The sequence below is a fragment of the Microtus pennsylvanicus genome, chromosome 10, assembly GCF_037038515.1.
Source record: "Microtus pennsylvanicus isolate mMicPen1 chromosome 10, mMicPen1.hap1, whole genome shotgun sequence".
In the NCBI taxonomy this organism is placed as follows: Eukaryota; Metazoa; Chordata; class Mammalia; order Rodentia; family Cricetidae; genus Microtus; species Microtus pennsylvanicus.
In genome coordinates this window covers 85149899-85177081 of record NC_134588.1, presented here as the reverse complement: position 1 = coordinate 85177081, position 27183 = coordinate 85149899, and the positions used below count along the sequence as shown (strand labels likewise).

The following is a 27183-nucleotide window of genomic DNA, read 5'->3' as shown; positions in this document are numbered from 1 at the left end:
TGGGTGCTTATCTAGCATAAACAAGACTTTTTGGTTTGTTCAGAGCATAAAGTATATAATATGCCAAGGACATTAATCTGCCAAACCTAGTCAAGACAAAACATTTGAAAAGAAAACAAGTAAGGTTTCTGAGCACAAAACAAAAGGCCAAATCTCCTATTTCATGCTTCTGAATTAGCCAGTATAAAAAAGTTAAAAAACTGTATGAGCATTTAACTTATAATATTTAAACACACTACGATAACAGTCTCCCATTTCTATCAACTGAAAATGATACAACAAAGAAACATAACAGTAATTGTATGAATCTAAGAAATTTCATTTTAAAGTTCAGAAGGGTCCATTCATTAAGCAACAGTCAAAACAATTCAACAAACATCTCTCGTTTCAAAAACAAAATATAGTATAGGAGCTAAGTTCAAGCTATGCTTAAAAGTGTTGAGTATACTTTATCATATTAGCCTAAACTGAACAACGGAGAAATAAGAAATATGACATACCAGGGTAAATGTTTTATATAAAATCAGACATTAAATGTTTTAAACATCATTTTAAGATCTGGCCGTCTTTACTGCAATTCTATAAATCTGTGTGAAAGCAGCTATGTATACAAATGAATGGTCATGGTTGTAATTCTAAAAAAAATTTTTTTTTTAGAAAAACAGGAGACAACTCTTTCACTCTTTAGCTGCTTGAGCATCAGAAATGACATAATAGTAACTATCTGGACCAGCAAGTTCATGACCAACCAAATACCTCAAAGGAAACAAATGATTATTGAATCCATCACCCTGGAAAGGCAATAGTAAGACATTCAGGAAACAAATACACAAAAGCAAACCAGTTCTTCGCATCTGGATTCAGAACCCATTTTAGTGGTGACATGGTAACTGAATTCAGGATGATTTATGTTTTCTTGGATTGTACAAAAAAGAATTGAGCTGTAACACAACACACACCTGAAGAACATAGCTTGCTGAGAAAGGAAAGGACCACAGGCAAACAGCAAGAGGAACATGTTAGTTAGCACTAGCAAAAGTGGCTAACAGCCAGAAATGTAAAGCCACCGCAATGACCTATTATCTACTACTGTGAGTGTAATTTCAAGGATAGGGTCAACCAATCCTGAACAAGCCAGGCAGGCAGGCATGCTCACATCTGTAACTATACTCTCTGGGAAGCTGAGGAAGGGAGACTGGTGAGCATTACAGGCCAGCCAGAGCTCCAGTGTGACCCTGTCTCAAAAAAGAAACGGAGAAAAGAAAAGAACATAAAATCCAAACCCAACCAAGTACCCAGGACATTCTGTATTTGACTCTTAGGCTTAGTAAATTGAGGATCTCTATAACATGGAAAAGAACAGAACTATTCTTTAGCTAGTTCATAAAATAGATATTATTATAAAAGTAGTGTGTCATTTTACCTTCATATAGATGGTAATTATCAGATGAATTGCTGGTTTTGGCGAACTTTCTCATATTTTCAGGTAGATCCTCAAGCTTCCTCTTCAAGATATTTTTGCTTCTAGTATCTTCTGTATCTGGGTCCCCACCCACATTTTTTTTTGTACACTGAATTAAGTTAATCAATTCTTTGACTCTATCCTTATCATAATCTAGAGAATGAGACGACTTCTGCTGTGCAGGATCAGTGGTTTCACCCCTTGAGCCATTTCGTTTTCCAAATTTCATTTTTGAACCATTAATTTCTTCATCTTGACCTTCATAATCTGAAAGTGGACTAAACTGTTGACGTTTTCGATTTTCTTCAAATAACTCTTTTAATTTAAAAATAGGTAATTGATACATTTCTGGCTGATAAATGTAGGTATGTAAGCAGTCGTCAATATGATATTTATTTCTTGGTGCTGAGTATAGGAATTTTTTATCATCTAATCGTGAATCATATGAAAACATGAAAAACTCTCGCTTACCTGAACCAAAACCTCGCTTAAAAAATTCACTTACGTACTTTTCAACAACAGAATAAAAATTTATAGTGTTTATATCTTGGAATTCTTTTCGACACTGAATCAAAGCAAACTGTAAAAACTGAGTTATTTTTAATATATCTGATATGTTCTCATGTTTCTCCTGTGGTGCTGGATTCATTACACCCTTTTGTGCTGCAAATAAACAGAAAGTAAAGCATAGTAAGGAAATTAAATATAAATCTTTTTTTTTTTTAAGATTTATTTATTTATTGTGTACACAGTGTTCAGCCTCCTTGTATGCCTGCAGGCCAGAAGAGGGCACAAGATCTCATTACAGATGGTTGGGAGCCACCATGTGGTTTCTGGGAATTGAACTCAGGACCTCCGGAAGATCAGCCAGGGATCTTAACCTCTGAGCCATCTCTCCAGCCCTTAAATATAAATCATATTACTGAAGTATAACATCTGAACATTAATGCTGAACCAGTTATTGTTTCTAATACACATATAGCATAGCAGCCAACTGACAAGTACCATGTTTCTGCTTAAAATGGGCCAAGAACCAAAACAAATGAAAAAGGAAAACAGACTTTTTAATGAGGAAAAAACTCCTCACTAACAATCTTCACTTCCTTCTGGCCCCAAGTCAACACAAATGGTGGCAAGCAAATTGCAAAGAATGGGGTAAAAGCAAGATTTGAGATTCTAAGCAGTATCAGTCTTGCAAATAACAGTGTCACTCCATCTTGCTCATAAAATAACAACTTTATATAAACTCATTTCCTCATAAGCACATATCCATGCACTGAGTAACCACAGCTGAGAAATCCAGGCTTAATCCAAAAGCAGGAATTCCTTAATAGTATTCCAGTTTGTTGTTAGAAAAGGTAAACAACAAAAAATCTTCTCTAACATAAATATTCCAAATTCTCATTAACTATGAATGGCCTAACTGATGTGGGATTCCCCTCTTTATGTTATGAATGTTTTATTACCATTGGTTAATAAAGAAGCTCCTTGGATGCCGGGCAGTGGTGGCGCACGCCTTTAATCCCAGCACTCGGGAGGCAGAGAGGCAGGTGGATCTCTGGGAGTTTGAGGCCAGATTGGTCTACAAGAGCTAGTTCCGGGATAGGCACCAAAAAAGCTACAGAGAAACCCTGTCTCGAAAAAAAAAAAAAAAAAAAAAAAAGAAGAAGAAGCTCCTTGGCCCTATGGCAGGGCGGGAAAACTAAATGCAGTGAGAAAGAAGGCAGAGTCAAGCAAATCCAAGAACGCAATGTGTGGTAACAAACCACAAGCCTTATGGTAAAATATAAAATAGAAATGGGGCCGGGCGATGGTGGCGCACGCCTTTAGTGCCAGCACTCGAGAGGCAGAGGCAGGTGGATCTCTGAGTTCGAGACCAGCCCGGTCTACAGAGCTAGTTCCAGGACAGGCTCCAAAGCCACAGAGAAACCCTGTCTCGAAAAACCATAAATAAATAAATAAATAAATAAATAAATAAATAAATAAAAATAAATAAATGGAAATGGGCTAACTGAAGATGAAAGAGCTAGCTAGGAATACACCTGAGCCACTGACCACACAGTGTTGTAATTAATATAGTGTTCAAGTCTGGGTGCCCAGGAAACAGAAGCACAGTCTCCATTTACACCTAATATTTAATATGGCATATGACACTTTAAAATCACTAAAACTTGAATGCAAAAATGAATCAGAGAAAAACATGTCACATAAAACTTACTAAACTGTGCTCACTTCGGCAGCAAATATACAAAAATTGGAACAATACAGAGAAGATTAGCATGGCCCCTGCGCAAGGATGACACGCAAATTCGTGAAGCCTTCCATATTTTTAGCTCAATAAAAATCAATTTAAAAAGCTTACTAAGCTGTAGTCCTAAAACAATTATAATAAAATTTCATTAATGATTAATGAAAGCACTGATCAAAAAGAAAAAAACAAATTTTCATAGTCAAAAGAAAAAGTTTAGGTAGCTAGAGAGATGGTTCAACGGTTAAGAGCACACTGGCTGGATTTCAATTCCCAGCAACCACATGGCAATTCACAACCATCTGTAATGAGATTTGGCGCCCTCTTCTGACCTGCATGCATACATGCAGGGAGAACAAAAAAAAAAGAAAAAAAACTTCAAAGCCAGGAAACAACATACACAAAAACAGGAAAGGGAACTCAAAGTCATGTTTTATTTTGCTTATTCCACAAAATAATCCCACTATTTCAAAGAATAATATGTACAAAAATAATATGAAGCTTTACTGAAAAGATTTTAATAATATCTATCAGCAATTACACTTCAACATTAAAAAAAAAACTTACTGATAATTAGGCATCTAGGTTCTTGAAACAGAAACAAAGCATGTAGGATTCGAGACTGGGCAGTCTGATGTTCTATAAAAAAGGAAGAAAGAAAAAGAAAAAATAAAGAAGAAAAAGCCACAATATATTTTTAAATTGTAAGAATTAAAGCCAGACTACCTACCATATGGAGAAATCATCTGGTAAGGAGAGAGAAGAAAAAGATATCCTCGGTCTCCCAAAGGTTTAACAAGAACCTGCAGGTTGGGAAGACAGCAGAGGTGTATCCACTAAATTATTACTACTACTTTAGACACAACACTTACTACTATGTATAAAAAAATATAATCATTTTTAAAAGAAAATAATGCTACTAAATTAGGCTAAAATTCTTAACTACAGTAAAACAAAATAACACTCAAACCACAAAACTAAGAATGGGAACACTGACAAGACCCAAGGCTGCAGGATCCGCAACATTCTAAGGAAGGACACTTAGGAGAGAGTTTGCAAGCATTTAAAGTACTTATTACTTACTCCAGGGTAAGAACAGAATAGGGAGGAGGGGTAAATGTTTAATAGACATCAAGTTACAAAGGTCAAATAGTCAAAGAAAGAAAATAAGAGTTCCGATGTAGCCAGGACATCTTAGTGTGCATACTCTTGTAAATCCTTCCTCTGGTCACAGTGACAAAGAAGACCAAGGGTACTATGTCAGAGGAAAATAAAACAATCTAACATACAGCATTTTTTATTTTTATTTAGCTTCTGGATTCAAGGATGGAATGAACAGAAAAGGCTATTTGTACTGTGAAAATTGTGCTGCCTAAATTGCTATTAACATTGAAGATAAAAAGTGATTGTACTAACAAAAACACTGTAAAAGTAGTGATATCATGTTTGGAGGTTCCAAACTTCCCCAGGATAACTTCTCCTCTTTAATCCAATCTATTAAAAAATAACTGTCTGGTGCTCTAGCATGGCTCTTTTAGACTAAGACTTGAATAATGGGGCTGGTAGCATGAGCCAAAACTAGGGGCAAGGGTGAGAGTCCAGAAGATCAATGATCCAGGAAGATCCCAATCTAGAGAACGTTCATGAAACTCAGGGATATTTCCCTTTAAAATAATAATAATAATAATAATAAAATTACACTCAGTATAGGTCAGTCACCAGATGTTTCTGATACAAAGGAAGCTTATGCCAAGAGTAAGATTTTCATTTTAACAAAAATAAAAGTTACATATACCCTGAAGTGGCCCTTTTTTCTTTTTGTCTCCTGGAAACCATCAGGCCAGACCACATCATACTGATAAGTGACATACATGTAGCATAAATTTCAAGACGCTTAAGTTGGCCTTATAATTACCATTAATCTTTAAAGCCAGACACACATATCTCACAATACACACATAGACAATGTATGTGCAAGATTACTTCAGATCTAAAAACTTTGATCTAAAATGTTCCAAAAACATTAGATGCCTTTCCTTAATAGTGTCTTCAAGTCCTGGGCATAATGAATCTGTGCGCACTGAGGAAAACTAGTCACACCTGCCTTTAACATCACACTCACTCCAAATATAATATCGCATTTTACAAATTCCACAAACTTAATAGTTTACAGACTATAAAGAACCATTAAAATCAGCAGGGTGAAAAAAAAAGAAAGAAAGAAAGCCGGGCGGTGGTGGTGTACGTCTTTAATCCCAGCACTTGGGAGGCAGAGGCAGGTGGATCTCTGTGAGTTCGAGGCCAGCCTGGTCTACAAGAGCTAGTTCCAGGACAGGCTCCAAAGCCACAGAGAAACCCTGTCTTGAAAAACCCAAAAAAATAAAATAAAAAATCAGCAGGGTGTGTTGGCACATGCCTTTAATTCCAGCACTCAGGAGGCATAGGCAGACAGATCTCTATGAGTTCGAGGCCAGCTTGGTCTACAAGAGCTAGTTCCATGACAGCCAAGGCTATTATACAGGGAAAGCCTGTCTCAACCTGCCCCGACACCCCTAGCCAATAAATAAATAAATAAGGTAAGCAGAAAACACAGGAATTAACAAATATGAAACCAAAGTCTGACATACTCCTTTTCCTGCTCATAAAGACTACTAGCAATCTCTCCAGAAATTCAGACAATGAAAAAAAAAAAACAATAACAAAAAACAAAACCACAGTGGATACGTAAGAAATTAATACCGGCTGGGTGGTGGTGGCACACACCTTTAATCCCAGCACTCGGGAGGCAGAAGCAGGTATATCTCTGTGAGTTTGAGGTTAGCCTGGTCTACAGAGCGAGTTCCAGGACAACCAGAGCTGTTACAAAAAGAAACCCCATCTCAAAAAAAAAAAAGAAAGAAAAAGAAATTAGTACCTAGATACTGTGATTGCAAAACAAACACACACACACACACACACACACACACACACACACACACACTAGAACGAGGGGAGGGGGGGGAGAAGAGAGGAAGGGGTAGGCCCCAACCGTGAAGAGACTGTGAGAGAAGAGAAAGAAAACGGAGAGGCAAGAAAAGGAGAAGAAAAACCTAAAAAGCAACCAGAAAGCCAGATCTGAGGGCACAGGCCTGTAATCTCAGTTCTTGAGAGGCTGATATAAGTGGATCACAAGTTCAAGGGCAGCCTGGAAAACTCAGACAGATACTTTCTCAAAATATAAAAGAAAAAAGGGCTGAGAATTATAGCTTTGTGGAAGTAGTCCGTGGTCTAGCGTATCTGAAGTTCCAGATTCCATGTTCCGTACTGTGGGGGTTAAGGGGATCAGATAAGCTCTAAAAATCCTAACAGCAGCAAAATAAACACCTTGCAAGACAAGATCTCACACTTGTACCCACATCAAACCCTTCTTTTGTATTAGTGTATGCCACTAATCACAGCCTTTGATAGCGAGAAGCAGAAAAAGGTCATATGAGTTCAAGGTTAGCCTGGTCTACATAATGAACAACAGGCAAGACTATGTTTGGAAACAAATGGAAAAAAATTTCTTAGTAAAATCCATTTTTTTCAAAATAAATAAATATTGTCAACCCTGAATTATGTATCTAGCATTCAACCATTATGGAATATGTATTTATAAACAGAGGACATGTACAAAAAGTGACCACTTGGGACTTAAATCTGAAAAACATCTGTTTAAGTTACAGTACAATTAAATTAGAAATAAGAAAGCAAATAGACAGACAGACAGATAAAGGAAAGCTAATGTATACATACTCAAGGCCTGATCCCTATTCTCTAAATACATCAAAATCTACAGTTCTCAGGACAAAATCCAAATTCCCATGCCCATACTGGCTCAAAGACACTGAAAGATATAGCTCCCTACTTTTTCCTCCCAGATGGTTAAATTTTTTTGTCCCTTTTAAACATTCACCAGATTATCTTGTTCTTTTGAATCTGTAAATGGCTCAGCAGTTAGGAGCACCTACTCTTGTGGAGAATTAGGTTTGATTCCCAGCATAAGTTACACAACCACCTGTAACCTGTGTTCCACCAGATCTGATGCCCTTTTCTGGCATCCACAGGCATTAAGTATGCACACAGTTTACATACATACATGCATGTAAACAAACACATAAAGTAAAAACACATCTTTTTGAAATAAATGCTATAGTCTGTCTCATTCAGTATCCCATGAATATTTGACAATACATTTATAATCACAATATGTAATAAAAATGGATCTACAGAAAGCTTACTGAAAAGCAAGAGTATTATATCTACTTACACAGAAATCCAGGCCAGCCAAGACCACATAGCAAGAGCTTGTCTCCAAAGAAAAAAAGTACTAATAGTAAAATACCCAAAAGAGACCTTGCAGGACTTCTAGTGTCAAAAATAAATTGAAATATTAATGATAACTTATGAATATATTACTTTTAAGGGATAATGGAAATATTTAAAACTTTTCACTCACAAGTTTTTCTTTCTCCAGTTTTTGCAGTAAACACTCCATGTTACTTCCAATTCTTGTCTTTTCTACAACTTCATAAAGGCTACAATACATCCCATTCTTTAAAACTAACACAAAGAAAAAATACACAGTAAAACATCAAATCAGGTCTGCTTCTTACATATTTAAGTAAAATGAAATTACTTTACCTTCAGTAGGACCCAAGTATGTGTCTTTATTAAACAATGCAGAAGGAATTTTCTGTTTCAAACAATCAATACTCATAACTGTTTCAACATCTAACTTCTCAGGACTGAAAGAAAACATAAGAGCATGTTTGGCATACCTGCATTTTTAACTCTAGCAATGTTATCAGACATATTAATATATACACTTAATAAGATACAGGCTGGGAATGCAATTCAATTGGTTCAGTGCTTGCCTAACATATAAAAGGCCCTGAGCTCAATCTCCAGTATCACATAAAACAGGTATGGTGACGCATCCTGTAATGCCAGCATCTGGGAGGTGTAGAGGGCAAGAGGATCACAGGTTCAAAGTCATCCTCTGCTACACAGTGAACTTGTAACCAGCTGCTACCTGAGACCTTACCAGAAGGTCAACAAAATAAAATACACCTGATGGGTAATGTATGCATTTATTAATAGTTTAACCTTATTCTAAAGAGAAGGTCAGGTATCTACACTCAAGTAAGTAGCAACTGGCAATACTACCAACATTACATCCTTAAATCAGAAGCTAATCCTACATGCCAAGTTTACTAATAAAAAGAATAGTTATCATTTACTGTTATAGTATGAGCTGGCATAATTCTCTTCTTTAGGAGATGCTGAAGATCAAACCCAAGAGTTGTATGGCAGGCAAGCATTCTACCATTGACCTTTATCTTCAAGCATTTACACCATTTTCTGCATATTAAAAATAAGTAAACTTTTAATCCTAACATGCTATACGAATTATAAACTGTGTATGTATTATTAATTTACCACATCAAAGCTCTTTTCAACAAACAAGTGTTAGCCACTACCACCCATCTTCTGTTTTGAAGCAGACTTTCATCAGGGTCTGCAGCACAGAAGTCTAGAGCTCACTATGCAGCCAACAATGTCTTTGAACTCAAGATCCTCTGCTTGAGCCTCCATGTACTGAGATTACAAGTATGTTCCACCACACACAGCTAAAAATGGCCAACTCTTAAGCCTATTACATACAAGCTGCTTTAAAAAAAAATCTAAAGCCGGGCGGTGGTGGTGCACGCCTTTAATCCCAGCACTCGGGAGGCAGACACAGGCGGATCTCTGTGAGTTCAAGACCAGCCTGGTCTACAAGAGCTAGTTCCAGGACAGGCTCCAAAACCACAAGAGAAACCCTGTCTCGAAAAACAAAAAAAAAAAATAATAAAATAAAATAAAAAAAATCTAAGTAGAATAAAATTTTAAGTCTTTTAGACTTACAACCATTTAGAATAGACTATCCATCTGACTAGTATTCAAAGTTGAGAATCAGAGCTTGTTTGTCAATTAACTTTCTGAAGTTACAACCATTTTAGAAACACATTAACATTTATGTTTCAGTTTTTATAGACCAGAGTAAAATTTAATATTGAAAAAAATAAATGGCTAGCAACCCAGGAATGGTGGTATATAATTATAGCCCTATCACACACGAAGTTGAAACAAGAAAGACTGCCTGAGCTATATCGTGAATTCCAATCCAAAATAAGATAAACTGAAATTTTTTAAAAACAATCAAAAAACTAAAACTCAGTCTCCTTAACTGCCAAATACTATTTTCTTTTTAATTTTTAAGTTAATTTTTAGCCTCGCTATATGAAATAAAGGGTTAAATGTCATTATACTTTGTTATCATTTATTCCCCTTCCTTATGATCCTCCCTCTGCCCTTCCTCACTATTTTATTTTAATGTTATATACTTACAGCTTGATAGGCAAAAAGGCACGAGTGGCTGACCTCAAAGAAATGTAACACAGAAGCTTTCCTTTATTTAAAAGTTGTCCTTTCCACAGTGTGTAGTAAACTCTTTCTAAACACAAGAAATAAGAGCCCAGTTGCTTGATAGCCCAGAAGGTAAATACTTATTAGAAAAGAAAATTATCTAGAAATAAGAATTCAGTAAAAAATCAACACAGAAGTGACATATCCATCAGGGAACGCTTCACAATGCTAAGATTTTAGGTTCAGTTATCTTTTCCCTTTAACAGAAACCATTCCAGCTTCAACGAACCATTCCTAGCCCTAACCCTAACCAATGAACCAACTTCAAAAAACGATTCCAATTTTCCAATGAGTCCCCTCATTAGAAAGCAACACAAACAATGTAGTCACTGTCCCAAAGGAGACTGTATTAAACCTGGTTAATATCTCCTCTCTTTTGCGATAAAGAAACTTAAAAGGCAGCATTGATTTCAATCTTCATCATCAAAATCAAAAACCTCTGGTGAATACAACGCTTTTAAAGTGTTCAATTGTGGGGCTGGAGAAATGGCTCCGTGGTTAAGAGTACTGACTGCTCTTCCAGAAGACCCGGGTTCAATTCCCAGCACCCACATGGCAGCTCACAACTGTCTGAAGATCCAGTTGCAGGGGATCTGACACCTTCACACCAATGCACATAAAATAAAGTTAAATAAACCATAAAAAATATTAAAAATAAATAAATAAATAAAGTGTTCAATTGTAAAACCCAATTTATCTTTTTTTATCAATTTAAAGTGCTAGAAATTCTGGTCCATCTTCAGAAGCAGTAGCATATTCTAAAAAGACTCCTTATGTTTAAATGACCAAATACTGATGCTATATATAACATGACCTCACTTATTTTATATTTCATATTATTATGAAAATAAAAAATACTGAACTTATTAATTTTTCACTGTTTATACTTTCAACTTATAAAAGTAAAAAAAAAATAAGACTCTTACCTATGTTTCTATCTGCATTAAAGCTGTTAGATCTACAAATAATTTTTTAAAAAGAAAGGAAAATTATTACTGATTGGAAGCAACATGAAAGTTAACATTTAGGACCCTGACATACTTTCTGTGTTTTTGTTGGTGCTGTTGTATTTTCCAGGACTGGGAATGGAACCTAGAACCTCACACGTACAGCAAGCAATTTTAACTGAACTAAAGCACCAGCCTGTGAGTGTCATTTCCAATGGAACTACAGAAAAGAACAAAATTCTTGCAAGTAAGAAAACTTATTCTTTACAAAATAAGTAAACCTAATTCTTTGAGAAGTGCTTACTGTTCTATTACAGGCTTGCCAAAATTTATGAAAGCTGTTTTATATTTATCCATTTACAGACAGAAGACTATTAATACCTTTGTCAACTATATATATATATATATGTACATATATATATTTCAAGATATATATATTGAAAATACGATTAGAAAAAAACGGCCTTTCTATACAAATATATCCTTAGCCATTTAACAAATATTTAAGCTCTTATTATTTATTAGGCATAATTCTAGGTAACAGAATTCTAAGTATAAACAGAAGACAGTCCCTATTTCAAACAAATTACAATCTAAGGATGAAGAAAGGTAATTATCAACAAGTATAGTTATTAGATTATGATTTCAAGAGCTACACAAAAAAGATCAAGTACAAGAGTTTATATTAAAAATAAATAAATAAACAAACAAAACTCAAAAGAACATCCAATGATAGGAAAGGCTAGAGGAAACAAAAAAACAGCTATGCAGGAACTGGGGAAAAGGAATAGCAGTAAGTGTGGGTCCCAACACAAGAGTACTCATGGCACACTCAGAGCATAGGGTGGATATCTCATCAATGTTTGTCTGAATCAATCTGGGGGTCAACAGAAGGGATTCAACAAAGTAGGAAAAGAGCCAGGCAACATTCAGGAGGCAGAGGAAGGTGGATCTTTGTAAGTTTGAGACCAGTCTGGTCTACTTAGCAAGTTGCAAGACAGCCATGACTACATAGACTTTACCAAAAGACAGACAGACAGACACACACACACATAGAAGATGAAAGGGGGATAGTTTCAGGAATATGACTTTCATAATTATAAGTGGTTATGTCTTTTAAAGATCATCTATCAAAAAATACTATAATAAATGTGTTATATCAGCATTCATATATATGAAGCAAAAGGAGAAACCCAACTCTGCATTATATGAACTGGTACTTGTAGAGGTTTTGAGGTCTCACTAAACACGGAAAAAAAAAAGTACTGTATCAATAGGAACTGGTAGCTCATACCAATGCTCAAGAGGCTGAGGCAGGATCTTCTCAATCTTAAACCTGAGTTCTATCAATAGTAAGCTCCAGGCCTGCCTGGGCTATAGTATATAAGATAATTCTAGCTCCAAAAAGAAAAACAAACAAAACAACCAAAGTGTTCTTTATCAAGTGCATTTGACTTTAAAAGCCAACATAGGTCACCCTATAAAGATGTATTTGTTTGTTTTTTAGACAGTTTGAGAAGTTACTTTATGTTTATGAACTCAAAAGAAAATATCACCTGAGTCTTAAGACTAGGAATGTCTAGGTATTCCATTAAATATTTCATTTCTCTGGGAGAAAGCTTTATAGAAACTCGATTTTGTAAGAGAGCTAAAAACACAAAATTTCTGTTTGGGGAAGGCAGGGACTCACGTAGTAAAGATGGCTCCAAACTCACTGGACAGTCACGGCTGACCTCTATGTCCCAAGTGCTGATAGTACAATCATATACCACATAACCAGTTAAAATTTCACTTTTCAAAACTGCTATTTATGAAAGTACAGATAAACCTTAAAAAAAACCAAATAAACAAAAAACAGGAAGGAAGGGGGGGGAGTGAGTGGAAGGGGGAGCCCCACAATTCAGTTGCTAGGTAAATAAAAGCACATTTTAGTTCCTATCTAGATAAGGTCAAAAAAGTTGAAGAGGATAATGATAACTTCTGAAGTATTTTTCTGTGTAAACTTGTCTTACCTCAGTGAAGACATAAACTTTGCCGTCTGTTTATCATCTTTGTAAGTAAAAGACACAACTGCATATGGACAAACATGTCTTGGTCTTTGTTTTAGTTCATCAAAGCCATACTCATAAAAATAATACTAAAAATAAGAAAGCACAAAATTAACATTTCAGAATAGGCAAGTAGTAAAGAAGATATTTTATTAAGAAACATAAGAACCACCTAAGCAGCTCAGGCAGGAAAGGCTTGAGTTCATCTACTTCACCGAAACAAAAAATTGGTACTTTCTATGCATTCTATATACCAGATACCAAAGGTATTCCTTAAGTTTACTTCTGGAGCGATAACAACAGGAATGTGCGATTAACTTTCTAATGAAAATAATATCCAATGGAGTCTAAGCTAGGTCAGCCCAGAAGTCAACTTGATTAAAAAAGTAAAATACTGCCAGGAAGCAGAGGCAGGCGGATCTCTCTGAGTCCGAGGCCAGCGTCGTCTACAAGATCTAGTTTCAGGACTATTATACAGAGAAACCCTGACTCAAAAAAAAAAAAAAACAAAAAGTAAAATACTAAGGACAAAATTTCAGCCAATATTAAGTATCATTTTCTGTTAGTGCAAAAGACTATAAATATAAAAGTCAAGTTAATTACTTTCTCACTCACAAGCCTCTGCCCTCCCCCTCTAATCATCAATGCTGGAGTATTCGGACTGCAGAAAACTGAGAAAGAAGGCCTAAGTCTATAATCAAGTCCTTTTTCCTGGGAAATTACTAATTTCAATAACGTTTCAAAATTCTTCCAAAACATTTTTTTAATCTAAAGCTCTTGTTTATAAGTGCTAGAAAACCCAGTTACTAACTATATTTCAAGTCTACCAACAACATATCATCAAAAATAGTGAACTGAGGAAGCTCCTAATGCCTTTCATGAATATAATTTTGGTTAAAACCCCCAGTCATAAGTCTCCACTAAGACACTTCAACAAGGAGTCAACAAACTATTTTCCACAAATACTACAGAAAGCTTTTGTTATTATTTTACGCTTCTGAGCATTTGCCTATATATAGGTCTACCCTGGTGCCTGAGGAAGCCAGAAGGCATCTGGTCCCTTGGAACAGGAGTTACAGACATCTGTCAATTATCAACCATCACATTCAGGTCCTCTGGAAGACTAGCCAATGACCTTTCTGATTTGCCTGCCGCCTGTCCAGCCCCAACAAAAATTTTGAAGATTATTTCTAGGCTCACCATATATCACCATATAATACAAGAGAACAATGTCCACAACTAGGTATCTTACACTACCAAGTAAAAACCCTCAGGGCCAATAACGGGTTACATCTTGTTGAGCTGTTGGCCAAAGAGGTACCTACCACAAACCCATCCAAACAACACAGGTTACTGCCAAGTTTACTGGTCACCCTCTACAACCTGATAAGGCCCTACTGCTGAAGACATTATGTCAATTAAACATGCAGAAACTGGGCTGGTACCCAACTATTCATGGTGCTGAAAAGGACATGCTACCAGAGAAAATCAATCATCAGTATTACTCTGCTATAAACTTTGACCTACAACAGCAATTTGCTTGAAAGATATTTGGTTAATAACATTTGAACCACAATTGCACTAGCACTTGGATTGGATTAAGGTACACTCCATGAGATGGAACCCTCTCACTGCTAAGAACCTAAGACTAAATAAGTCATGGGCCCTAGTGGAAAACGTACTACTATTACTCTGCTAAACAAACACATTAATAAAATGATTCCTAATGACATATGGTTATACCCATAAATCAGTGCATCACTCAACCCTCACAAAATAAGCTTCTTGTAGTAGGTAACAGAGACCTACAACTGGAAAATGTGTAGAGAGAAATACATTGTAGCACTCGGTACTAAATAAAAATGTCTTTATCAAACTCCTCCCCACTCAAGGCTCAGGATCAATGCAAAGAGGAGGCAGAAAGATTACAAGAGCCAGACATGGTACATGACTCCAAGGAAACAGCATAATCTAGCCAGAACAGGACTAATAAACATATGAACTCACCACAGCAGACCTACACAAGTTCAAAGCATATAAAAATCCCAGCATGAAGAAGGGGAAGTAGACACAAAGTACCACCCCTAACTAAGAAGACAGTTGCAAATAATTGATACTTGCTAAGTTTGAGACCAAGCTGAACCTACATAAGACCCTATATCAAAAAATAAAAGATAAGAAAAAAGAAAGAGAAAATAGCCTAGTGTAATGGCACAAACCTTTAATCCAAGCATTTAGGAGGCAAGGAAGATCCCTCAATGAATTTGAGGCCAGTACAGTCTACCTAGTGAGTTTTAAGCTTCCAAAGACTACACAATGAGACCCTGTTTCAAAACAAACTTCTCAACAAAAAGCTGACATCCGTACATAGCTTTAATGCCAGCATGAGGCAGATCTTTGTGAGTTCAAAGCCAGCCTGAACTACATAAAGAGTTAAGAGATACATATTGAGACCTTGTCTCAAAGATTTTTTATTTTTTTTTTTGAGATAGGGTTTCTCTGTAGCTTTGTCATGAAGCTAGCTCTTGTAGACCAGGCTGGCCTCCACCTGCCTCTGTCTCCAGAGTGCTGGGATTAAAGGCGTGTGCCACCACTGCCCGGCGAATTTTTTTTTTATTTTTATTTTTTAAAGAAAAGCAGAGAACAAAGCTTGTACAGTTTTCTGTTATCTGGTAAAGCTTAAAAATATACTCTAAGTCTGAATTGTAATATCAAAAGAACAAAGTTTTATGAACTAAGATAGTCAAAGAGCTTGACATTTACTTTGAAAAGCAAATGGTATTTTATTCACCAATACGATATTTCTAGGGAGCCAGGCGGTAGTGGAAGATGCCTTTAATCCCAGCATTCGGGAGGCAGAGGCAGGTCTGTGAGCTTGAGGCCAGCCTGGTCTACAAAGTGAGTTCCAGGATAGGCTCCAAAGTTACAGAGAAACCCTGTTTCCAGGATAGGCTCCAAAGTTACAGAGAAACCCTGTCTCGAAAAAAAATAAACAAAAAACAAAAACAAAACAAGAAAAGATCTTTCTAGGGTTGTGAAAAGCAGGCATTTCAGGATATAATAAGGTGATGCTAGAGAGAGACGGGTCAGCAGCTAAAGTGCTTGCTTGATCATGAGGACCAGAGTTTGGACCCCAGGACTGTCTTTACAAGCCAGGTGAATATCCTGTGACTCCAGCTCTGATCTGATCTGTTACCTTTTTCTTCGGCGTACACACCTACAAGTGTAAGCACCTGTTTGCACACACTGGAAGACAGACAGACACATAAATACAATAATAAATCTTTCACACTAAACTGGATCCAAGTACATACCTGAGTGAGTTCATAGGCTCTGTAAGCCAAAAGGGACGTAATTCTACTGGCATTTTTAGACACATGACATTCATGCTTTGGTGTAGGATCCAACGCATTTTTATTTAACACAGGCTCCAAGCTTTTTACACTCAGAGGATCATAAATACTCTTTATTTTACCCTAAAATAAAGAAAATATTTTAAGTATATATCTAACCTTATTTTTACTATATACTATCATAATAAGGTGCTATTCAACTGCTCACCTACTTACATTACCAACATGTTATTCTCTTTGGAAACAGTTTAAATGTGGTGTGTGTGTGTGCACATTAGTGAGAAAGACAAAGAGGGCCAGTGAGACAGTTCAGCAGGTAAACAACACACAGCCTGATGACCTGAATTTGACTCTCAGGTCCCACAAGGTTGCAGGAAGAACTAACTCCGCCCCCCCCAAGTCTTCCTCTAATCTTCACACGCATCCTGTGGCTTGTTCACTCCCTACATTAAATTGGCAGTGAGTCCAAGGCCATCCTGGTCTACAGAATGAGTTCCAGGACAGCCAGGGCTGTTACAGAGAAACCCTGTCTCAAAACATAAAATTCTCAAGTATCTTCATATACCACCAAATACAGATTTTTAATTCAAACTCCTAAAGTCATGAGATCACTTAAAATTGAAGTCCAAGTTAAATGCTATCTTTGATATATACAAATAAAAATTAAAATTTTAAAATTACCTTCATTATTTTAAAAATAACAACATCTCCCACTGCCCCAACTTCCAAAGGATTAGCCTGTAAGAGATCTGCATATCTACACAGATAGACACCTAGCAGAAAGAGAAAAATAATTTGATTAGGTTTTTTTTAATCAAAATATTTAACTAATAATAATAGGGATAGGAGATATGCCAACTTTTTAAAAGAGAAATACTAAAGACAGCAAAGAAGGCTGATGCTTAAACCAGAGTAAAACAGGAAATTAATCACATTTTTCAAAAATCATTTTGACCAGAATGAAACATTTTAAATCATAGTATCTGACCAATCAGAAGTATGCAAAACTAAGAAACGAAGAAATAAAATCAGCATTACATTTCAGAACTTGGTCTCGTTATAAACAGTTACTATAGGCAGATCACACTGAGAGTTTTCAGTGGCGACTAATAGCAGTCATTAATGAAAAACAAAAGCAAAAAAACCAAAATAATTACCCATAGAAGGACTGCCAAGAATGGTTATTTTGGACTGGCCCACTTGCAATCCTTTTTCACATATGCTTTGAACCTAAGTAAATGAAACATTTCAGTTTGAAATCATAACAAGAAAAAATAATTTGTAAAATTTCAAAAACTAATCTTCCAAACTATACATTACAAAAATTTCACAATACATTTCAGTTAAATAGTGAGATTTAATGTAAAACTTGTTTAAATTTCTTAGGTAATCCTATCAGAAACTTATCCTGATCTATGCTACTTGTAGCAGATATTCTCACAAACAAAAAGGAAATAAGACACAAAAATAGTTAAATATTTTTTAAGATTTATTTTTAATACTCTTATTTATGAACAATATGTATTTGTCTGTGCAGTGCCCTCAAACACCAGAAAGGGGCAGTGGATTCTCTGGAGCTGGAGTTACAAGCACTTGTGCTGGGAATTGAACTCAGGTCCTCTTCTGAATCACCTCTCCAGCCCCAAGTAAAGAGAAAGTTAATCACTACTGTTAATTAAAGGGGGAAAATGGCTATAAGAATACATATGAAGGGGCTAGAGAGATGGTTCAGCTGTTAAGAGCACTGACTGTTCTGCCAAAGGTCCTGAGTTCAATTCCCAGCAACCACATGGTGGCTCATAACCATCTGTAATGAGATCTGGTGCCCTCTTCTGGCCTCCAGGTGTACATGCAGGCAGAACACTATACATAATAAATAAATCTTAAAAAAAAAAAAAAGAATATATATGAAGCCGGGTGGTGGTAATGCACACCTTAATTCCAGCACTCAGGAGGCAGAGGTAGGCAGATCTCTTTGAGTTCGAGGCCAGCCTGGTCTACAACAGGTAGTTCCAGGATAGGCTCCAAAGCTACAGAGAAACCCTGTCTCAAAAAACCAAAAACAGTAACTATATATATATAACTATATAAAAATAGTTTTATAGGGGGCTGGAGAGATGGCTCAGAGGTTAAGAGCATCGCCTGCTCTTCCAAAGGTCCTGAGTTCAATTCCCAGCAACCACATGGTGGCTCACAACCATCTGTAATGAGGTCTGGTGCCCTCTTCTGGCCTTCAGGCATACACACAGACAGAATATTGTATACATAATAAATAAATATTTAAAAAAAAATAGTTTTATATATATGGAGAGAGACAGAGACAAGAGAGAGAGACAGAGAGAATTTTGTTTTCCTAAGAGAAAGTGTTTAATCAAGCATGCTCTTGATTAAGAGAAGAAACAGAATTAAACTGATCAGAAAAACAATGACATTTGAAAAAGAAATTACAAAACATATAATCTGCCCTCTGAATCATTTCTTCTACTTATATGCCAATAAAAATGTTATCTTACAGTGAATGCCTGTAACCACAGGTGACTAGCAGCAAGATGCTCCCAAGGTCAAGGCCAACTTGATCTACACAGCTCATAAAAACAAAAACAAACAAACAAAAAAAAAAAAAAACAAGGCCTGGAAAGAGGACTCTGCTTAAGAGCGCATACAGAACTCAAACTGAAGTCCCAGCACTCATGTCAGGCAGCTCACCACTGCTTGTATTACAGCTCACTACTGTAACTCTTGCTCCAGGAGAGCCAATACACATCCAAACTCATGTTCACATACCATACACTTTATTAAAAATAAGATAAATCATAAGGAATAAACAAAGATTAGGTAAGAGGGCTTAGTAGGTAAAGGAATCTACCACCAATATTTACAACCTGAGTTCAACATATGTTCATATTCTCTCTCTCTCTCCCTCTCCCTCTCTCTCTCTCTCTCTCTCTCTCGGAAAAAAGTTACCTCATGCTTAGCAAAATGTATTGTTGAATGATAGCGAAACTCGTGACTTACAATAGAAACAGAATTATCTCACCTGGTATCGATCAACCATGAGAAATGCGTAAGATTCTGAAAGTTCCTTATCCAATCTACCATCAAACTTCAGTTCTCTTCTCTTTTCTGTAAACTAAAAGAAATTCATCTATCTTAGCATGATTGTTTCATTAACCTTAAAGAAATTTTTCTAAGAAATCTCAAACCTATCAAAATATCTTTCAATGTTTTCTGCTATTCAATGTTCAATTCGATTTTTCTTCCCATTTTTAATCCCCCATATAAAATAGTCCAAAGTATCTAGTACTTACCAATTTTAGCCAATTTTCTATTAAATATTTACTATTCCCCCATCTCCTCAAAGATTATAAATTGATGTTTTGCTATCTTTTATTTCTCATTTAACATGGTATACTGGACATAACAGATGGTTGAATTTATTTAAATAGGCATAGTGGCACTTGGAAAGCCAGCAGTCTAGAGGCTGAAACAGGAAGATCCCTTTGAGTTCGAGGCCAGCCTCTGTTTGGTATTCTAACAGTATGCTCCATATTCATCAAGTAATCTAAACTGCTGGGTTTACTTTTAGATTCAAACAGATTATCTACTTAGAATAGCAAGCATTTTGTATTTGTATTCAGGTTACCTCTTCAACCATATACTGTAACTTCAGATAAAATTTCCTTATACAATTAACAAATAATCCCTACTATACCATGAAACCACATCAAACTACCAAATGTTTATTTTTTTGAGAACTAGTAACAGTGCCTTTCAGGAAGATATTCAAAGTTAAATTTTGTAGCATACTAGCTGATATAAAACCAGACTTTGCAGTATTTCACATCCATTAGAAAGCATTAAATATTAAACATTCTAAAATTTCATTTGTGTGTTATATCAGAATTATACATGCTGGTTTCCTATATTAAACTCAAAAAACATCTAAGTTGTATGTGAAATTAGGATTCATTGTCAACAGTTGCCCTTAGTATATACTTTTACAGTAAGAATTTCTATGGGGGGAGACCTGCCCCTACAATTACACTTGGAAATCTGATACAGGATTACTTCAAATTCAAGGCCAACCTGACCATTCTCAACTAGCATAAGACCCAATCTTTTAAAAGAAATTGTTTGAATCCACAAGAAAAAAAAATTTCACTAAAATGAACAAAGCCAGTATTTTTAGAAAAAGAAAAAAGGATTATTTAACACATTAAATCTTATTATCTTTCAATGTTAACATTTAATTAACACATATAAAAGAGGAAAAAACTTGTCGATCTACAAGTAAGTACTCTTATAGTAAGCTATCCCTATATGGATGACTAAATTTCAGGATTATGCATAACTACACACTAGTAACAATTTAACACAGCAGATAAACACAGTACAGCAATAAAAGAGATACAATTTAGGAGGGGATATATCTCGGGATAGAACATTTACTTAACATGAGTTCAACCCAGGGGTTTAATTCCTAGCACTACATTTCAAAAACTTAAAAAGGATTTCTTCCACAGGCTAAATACATACCTCTTTTTCCAAAAGTTCATTATGTATCAAGCAAGCTCTTCTATAGTTAAAATGTGTTACTGAGGATTGCTCAAGGTAAGATGAATGGAGAATATTTAAAACATCTTCAAATTCTCTAGAGCCTGGAGTTAATGACTGGAAAAGTGCTAAAAATTAAAAAAAAAAAGGTACTGTAAGATTATTCTCTCACAAATGTACATTTTTCTGGCTTTCATTTTATATCTAACTTCAAATGAACAAAAGGCATCAAAAGTTACATTATGACGTGCAAGAGTCATTAAAACTCACTGAAGATGACCAACTGTCCCGACAGCCCAACAGGTGAAAGTGCTTACAGCACAGACCTGACAACTGAGTTGGGTCCTTAGATTAATCCTCATAAAAAGTTGTCTACCCTTCCTTGCATAACCATGTGTACATGTGTATACACAGACAGACACAAATAATGTTTTTAACTCACTGACGAAAAATTAAGACTTACCTAGACTAACTAGTTCCTTCAGCAATGAGGATCTGGCTTCACACACAAAGGTTGCAATTTTATAAGACTCAAGGATGCTACCTACCTAAGGCAATCTATTGTTAAATATTTTTTAATTGTATTTATTATGTATACAGAGCTCTGCCTGCATGTATCCCTGCAGGCCAGAAGAGGGCATCAAATCTCATTAGTTGGTTGTGAGCCACCATGTGGTTGCTGGGAATTGAACTCAGGACCTTTGGAAGAGCAGCCAGAGCTCTTAACCACTGAGCCATCTCTCCAGCCCCGGCAATCTATTGTTAAATTCTCAAGGGAATCTATACATGTACTCAACTTGTCTCAATCCCTATTTACACTACACTGAAAAAGTATGCCTAAGACTATGGTAGTTTAACAAATATAAAGATTTACCATAAATGAAAGCCTAAACCCAGCACGAGAGCTCCTGTCTATAATTCCTACACTTGAAAGACAAAGAAAAGAGGATAACCAAAAGTGTGAGGTGGCCTGATCTAGAGAACAAGGTCCAGGCCAGCCAGGACTTATAGCAAGATCCTGTCTTTAAAAAAAAAAAAAATTTAGCTAATGCACCTATAAACTAAAATGGTAGTTTGTATTTAGCAATAAAGTTAGAGTAGTATTATTGATTTAAAAAATGCAACATTTTTAACTACCAAACATTAAAGTTGAAATAGGGTTTCTCTGTGTAGCCCTGACTGTTCTATAGCTTGCCTGTGCCTTCATATCGCTGAGATTAAAGGTGTGCACCACCACTTTATCCTAGCTAATTGATGGCTAACTACAGATGACGTTCAAGGACAGCCTAGGCAACGTAGTGAGACTTGTCTTCCAAACAAAAAGGAAAAAGTAATAGAACATTTGCTTTGTGTGTTTCAATAACTGTATTAGAAAACACATTTTAAAGTTTTAAAAAACTGAAATACCAGATTTGTCATTTACTGGTCTTGTAGCATAATACATAACCTAATCAAACAGTCTTGTTCTCTTATTGTAAAATGGAAAACTCCACTTCTAACAACCACTATATGTCAAATACATTATGTAAGGCAGTACAAAGAAAGAAGTACTAAGCAGAACAAAGCAGCTGGTGCAGGGTTAACACAATTAAGTTTGGTATGCCTTGTGTTTACCATTCTACATTCCATTTAATTTTTTTTTTCCATCTCTGATACAAATTCTCACTTGGGCGGCCTAGGCTAACTTCAGATCCTTTCTTTAGTCTCCCGAGTGCTGGAAAAAAGCATGTCTCACTTCATCTGACTAAAATTTGTGTGCATGCATGAATGTGGGTATGCTCATGCCAAAATGTACATGTATAGAACAATTTTCAGATCAGTTTCCTCTTTCGACTGTGGTAAAACAAGCTTGCATACATAGTGAGTGTTTTTACCAGCTATGACAACTCTCTGGCACTGGAATTTTTATAACGCTAATCCATTAACCTATTCGGTTTAATAACCAAGCACAGTGGCACATGCCTTTAATCACAACGTTCAAGATGGCCAGATCTTTGAGTCTGTGGCCAGTTTGGTCTACAGACTGAGTTCTAGGCCAGCCAGGACAACATAGTAAGATCCCACCTCAAAATAAAAAAAGGCAACAAACAATAACCTTAAATAATGCTTAATAACCTTAAATTTCTAATGTATACATAAAAATTTCACTCAATTAATTTCAAATACCAGATATATACATATAAACTTTCCACAAATCAATGCATACTTTTTCCCTGTAGACAGAACTATTCATAGAAAGTTATATTCATCATTTGTATTTTTTCATTTAAAGGCCAACAAATACTAAAGTAACTTTTGGGTTCCACTGAAAACACTGATGTACATATACTTATATTTTGAAACAAGGTCCCACTAAAAAAAAAAATCCCTAATAGTCTGAAATCCACTGTGTAGCTTAGACTGACCTCAAACATGCCATCTTCCAGTTTCAGCCTCCCAAGTACTGCGATTATAAGCATGTGCTATCACTCTCAGTTTTATACATACTATTAGAAGTATGCCACTTGAGAGACAACAGCTCAGTGGTTAAGAGCATGTACTGTTTTTCCAGAGGACTTAAGTTCAAGTCTCAGCACCCACGACATGTGGCTCATAACCTGTAACTCCAGCTTCAGGGAACCTAACACCTTTGGCTTCCTTAAACACCTGCACCTGTGAGTACATCCCCTGACACACATACACATATTTAAGTGTAAGAAAAAAAAGTATGCCACCTGAAAGCTAATTATAATAAGCTATTTACTGTACTTTCAGTTCTTTTTGATTAGACTATAAAAGATACAATGTCAAGTGACATACCCATTCTTTAACTAGGCATGTATCACAGTATTATCTCTAAAAATTAAGTTTTTAATTACAAATTGTTCTAACAATGTCCATTAGGTAAAAGCCAATTTTTTTTTTTTTTTTTTGGTTTTTCGAGACAGGGTTTCTCTGTGGTTTTGGAGCCTGTCCTGGAACTAGCACTTGTAGACCAGGCTGGTCTCGAACTCACAGAGATCTGCCTGCCTCTGCCTCCCGAGTGCTGGGATTAAAGGCGTGCGCCACCACCGCCCGGCTGGTAAAACCCAATGTATACCTACTTTAAGACAACATAGCAAACATCCTGAGAAATTAAACATGGTTACAATAATGTAACTGGGGGGAAAAAAAGCGGCTGTTGAGATGGCTTAGTTGTCTGTGCAAGCCTAATAACCTGAGCTTAGGTCCCTAAAAGCCACAGAAAAAGTCAGATCCTGGTAAAGTTATAAGATAAAAGGCAGAGACAGAACTGCTCCCAGGAAGCTCACAGCCAGCTAGCCTGGTAGAAACAAGAGGAAGAAAATGGAAAGACTGACTATAAGCTTAAAAAAAACAAAAAAACGGGGGCGGGGGGGGGTGTAGAACAGAGTAAGAACTACTAAAGGTATCCTGCAATCAAATTTGTATCCAGTCTAAAATGTCACCTCCGTGAGAACACACAATACACTTGACTTGCTCACCTTTTTTCCATGTTTGTAAGCAGAAGTATGAGTAGTGCCAAGTCAATTTCATGGTTAAAATACACAGAAGGTACTTTTTTTTTAAAGTTTATATAAAAAAATTTTTTTTCACTGAAGCATAGATCACAAGAAGGTGCTTCCCCAAGACACACTAAGAATGAATATGCTACACTCAAAACATTATTCTCTCACATCAAGATGACTTAGGACAGACAGTAACAGGCCCACATGACCCGCTTATTATCGTTCCAATCCCAGTAACACTTGATGGTGGGGAAGCAGCGTGCGCTTTTGAAAAAGTGATTTACTATTTAGACCTAGGTTCACACCATATGAATTTACTTCCACATCAGAATATCAATAAAATTCAGCTACAAAGTAGACCCTGTCACAACAAAAACAGGACAGAATTGCAGAAATTCAGAACATGGGCTGTGCTTCTGTTCTCAGAGTAGCAACAAAAGTTTTATGTTGAATACAAGCTCCCACTACCAAAATGTTTGTTTTAAATGAAGATTTAGTGATAAAGCACTTCTAGCAAGCACAAAATTGGGTTCAATTCCAAGAACTGCAAACAAAATAAAAATTAAGAAAGCAGGGGCTGGAGAGATGGCTTAGTGGTTAAGAGCATTGCCTGCTCTTCCAAAGGTCCTGAGTTCAATTCCCGGCAACCACGTGGTGGCTCACAACCATCTGTAAAGAGGTCTGGTGCCCTCTTCTGGCCTGCAGACATGCACACAGACAGAATATTGTATAATAAATAAATAAATAAATAAATATTAAGAAAGCAGAGCAGGCTCTTGCTAGCTTGGCAGAGTAGAACACAACTATAATCCCAGCATTCAAAAGGCTGAAACTGAGTTAATACAAATTCAAGATCATCCTAGGCTCTGTATAGAATACCACACCAGTCAGTGACATATACTGAGAGAAGACCTTATCTCAAAAGAAATTAACAAAAAATCCATTCATAAATAAACACCATCTTTTTTTAATATTTTATGGTTTATTTAACTTTATTTTATGTGCATTGGTGCAAAGTTGTCAGATTCCTTGCAACTGGATCTTCAGACAGTTGTGAACTGCCATGTGGGTGCTGGGAATTGAACCTGGGTCCTCTGGAAGAGCAGTCAGTGCTCTTAACCACTGAGCCATCTCTCCAGCCCCCATTAACACCATCTTAAAACAAAATGCAAGTACAGAAAAGAGAAATAGATGTTTAAATTTCTTTTAGAGGAATGGTGGATGATTCAACATTTTTGTTATGTTACCTCCTGATAAAGAAATTTTAAAGTTCACACAGAAATTACTTTCCTTAAACTAAAAACACTACTTCCAACCAATCTAATCATGAGCAAATACTAGTCAAAACACTGGGCTGGCAAAACAGCTTAGTGGTTAAGAACACTTATTGCTCTTGCAACACCCACGTCAGACAGCCTCAGGTCTCTAACTCTAGCTCCAGGGCATTTGATGCTTTTGGTCTTTAAGGGCACCTGTACTCACCTGCATATACCACACTTCTCCATACACACACATACAAAATTAGAGACACATACAAATGTCACATAAAGCGTTTGTAAAGTACTAAACATTTCCAAGTTAATCCAACGCAATGTCCTATACAGTCATGTCACGAATAACTAAAAGAGCCGAGCAGTGGTGGCACATACCTTTTTTAAGCCCGGCACTGCCTGATCTACAGAGTGAGTTTCAGGATAGGCTCTAAAGCTACACAGAGAAATCTTGTCTAGAAAAACAAAGAGGAACGACAACACCTGCTAATGGGGGAAAATAAATCTTACAAATGGAGTAATAGAAATAATCGTATTACTTCAGGTCTAATAATAAATACCTGTATCCTAAGCATTTCACATATAACTCACTAGTTAGGCCACAACTATTCTCTGATTTTTTTCCCAACAATTATATGTACAAAATAAAATTATATCATCTACTTTTAAAGATTTCAAGTCCAATTGCTGGTAATGGCAGTTTAGAAATTTATTAAGTTTACCCTTTACACATTCCCTGGTGATCTGTTTTTTATCTTAAAGTATCTAACTGGGAACCATCCTTTTCACTTAGTAAAGTCACTATCCAATATACTACTTCCTGGATTCTGACAGCTACTGTGTCTTATCACTAGGAGGTCACCAACACTTTTAGATACTGAAACCTTTATATGCATAATCTCAATTATCCGAAACACAAATACACGGGCAGTGGTGGTGCACACTTTTAATCCCAGCACTTGGAAGGCAGAGGCAGGAGTGAGTTTGAGGCCAAACTGGTCTATAGAGCAAGTTCCAGGACAGCCAGGTTATAAGAAAAACCCTGTCTCGAAAAAAAAGAAAAAGAAAAAAAAAAGGAAAAACCCCACCAATACAATATGCCTCTTTCTCAAAACTGAAACAAGCAACAAAACAAACTAACCTGAGACAGGTAACAGTTATGGTCACCCCAAAGCCACAAAATTAATAGAAAATTAGGTAGGTGGAACTCAAATTCAGGTTCTCTGGCTCTAAGATTATGTGTAGATATGAGCTACCCAATCAGATCAAAAAAAATTTAGTATCCTTATTTTGCACACCAGAAAC

General features: G+C 36.2%; 1 protein-coding gene and 1 non-coding gene across 7 annotated transcripts in view; one reads left to right on the top strand and one right to left on the bottom strand.

The window, feature by feature from the left end:
- Tasor (transcription activation suppressor) overlaps positions 1–27183 on the bottom strand; it is a 54152-nt gene that overhangs the window by 19822 nt on the left and 7147 nt on the right. For all 6 annotated transcript variants that reach the window (XM_075988862.1, XM_075988861.1, XM_075988858.1 and 3 more), the window contains 13 exons: positions 21084–21229; positions 19585–19677; positions 17705–17777; positions 17229–17320; positions 16509–16670; positions 13159–13283; positions 11126–11157; positions 10122–10227; positions 8373–8476; positions 8188–8291; positions 4441–4513; positions 4278–4349; positions 1424–2125 (listed from right to left, as the gene is read on the bottom strand). In XM_075988862.1, coding sequence (XP_075844977.1) covers positions 1424–2125; positions 4278–4349; positions 4441–4513; positions 8188–8291; positions 8373–8476; positions 10122–10227; positions 11126–11157; positions 13159–13283; positions 16509–16670; positions 17229–17320; positions 17705–17777; positions 19585–19677; positions 21084–21229 — 1884 coding nt within the window. The remainder of the gene's footprint in view (positions 1–1423; positions 2126–4277; positions 4350–4440; positions 4514–8187; positions 8292–8372; positions 8477–10121; positions 10228–11125; positions 11158–13158; positions 13284–16508; positions 16671–17228; positions 17321–17704; positions 17778–19584; positions 19678–21083; positions 21230–27183) is intronic.
- LOC142859264 (U6 spliceosomal RNA) lies at positions 3687–3793 on the top strand. The gene has a single exon (XR_012912174.1). It is a non-coding gene; the product is annotated as a U6 spliceosomal RNA (small nuclear RNA).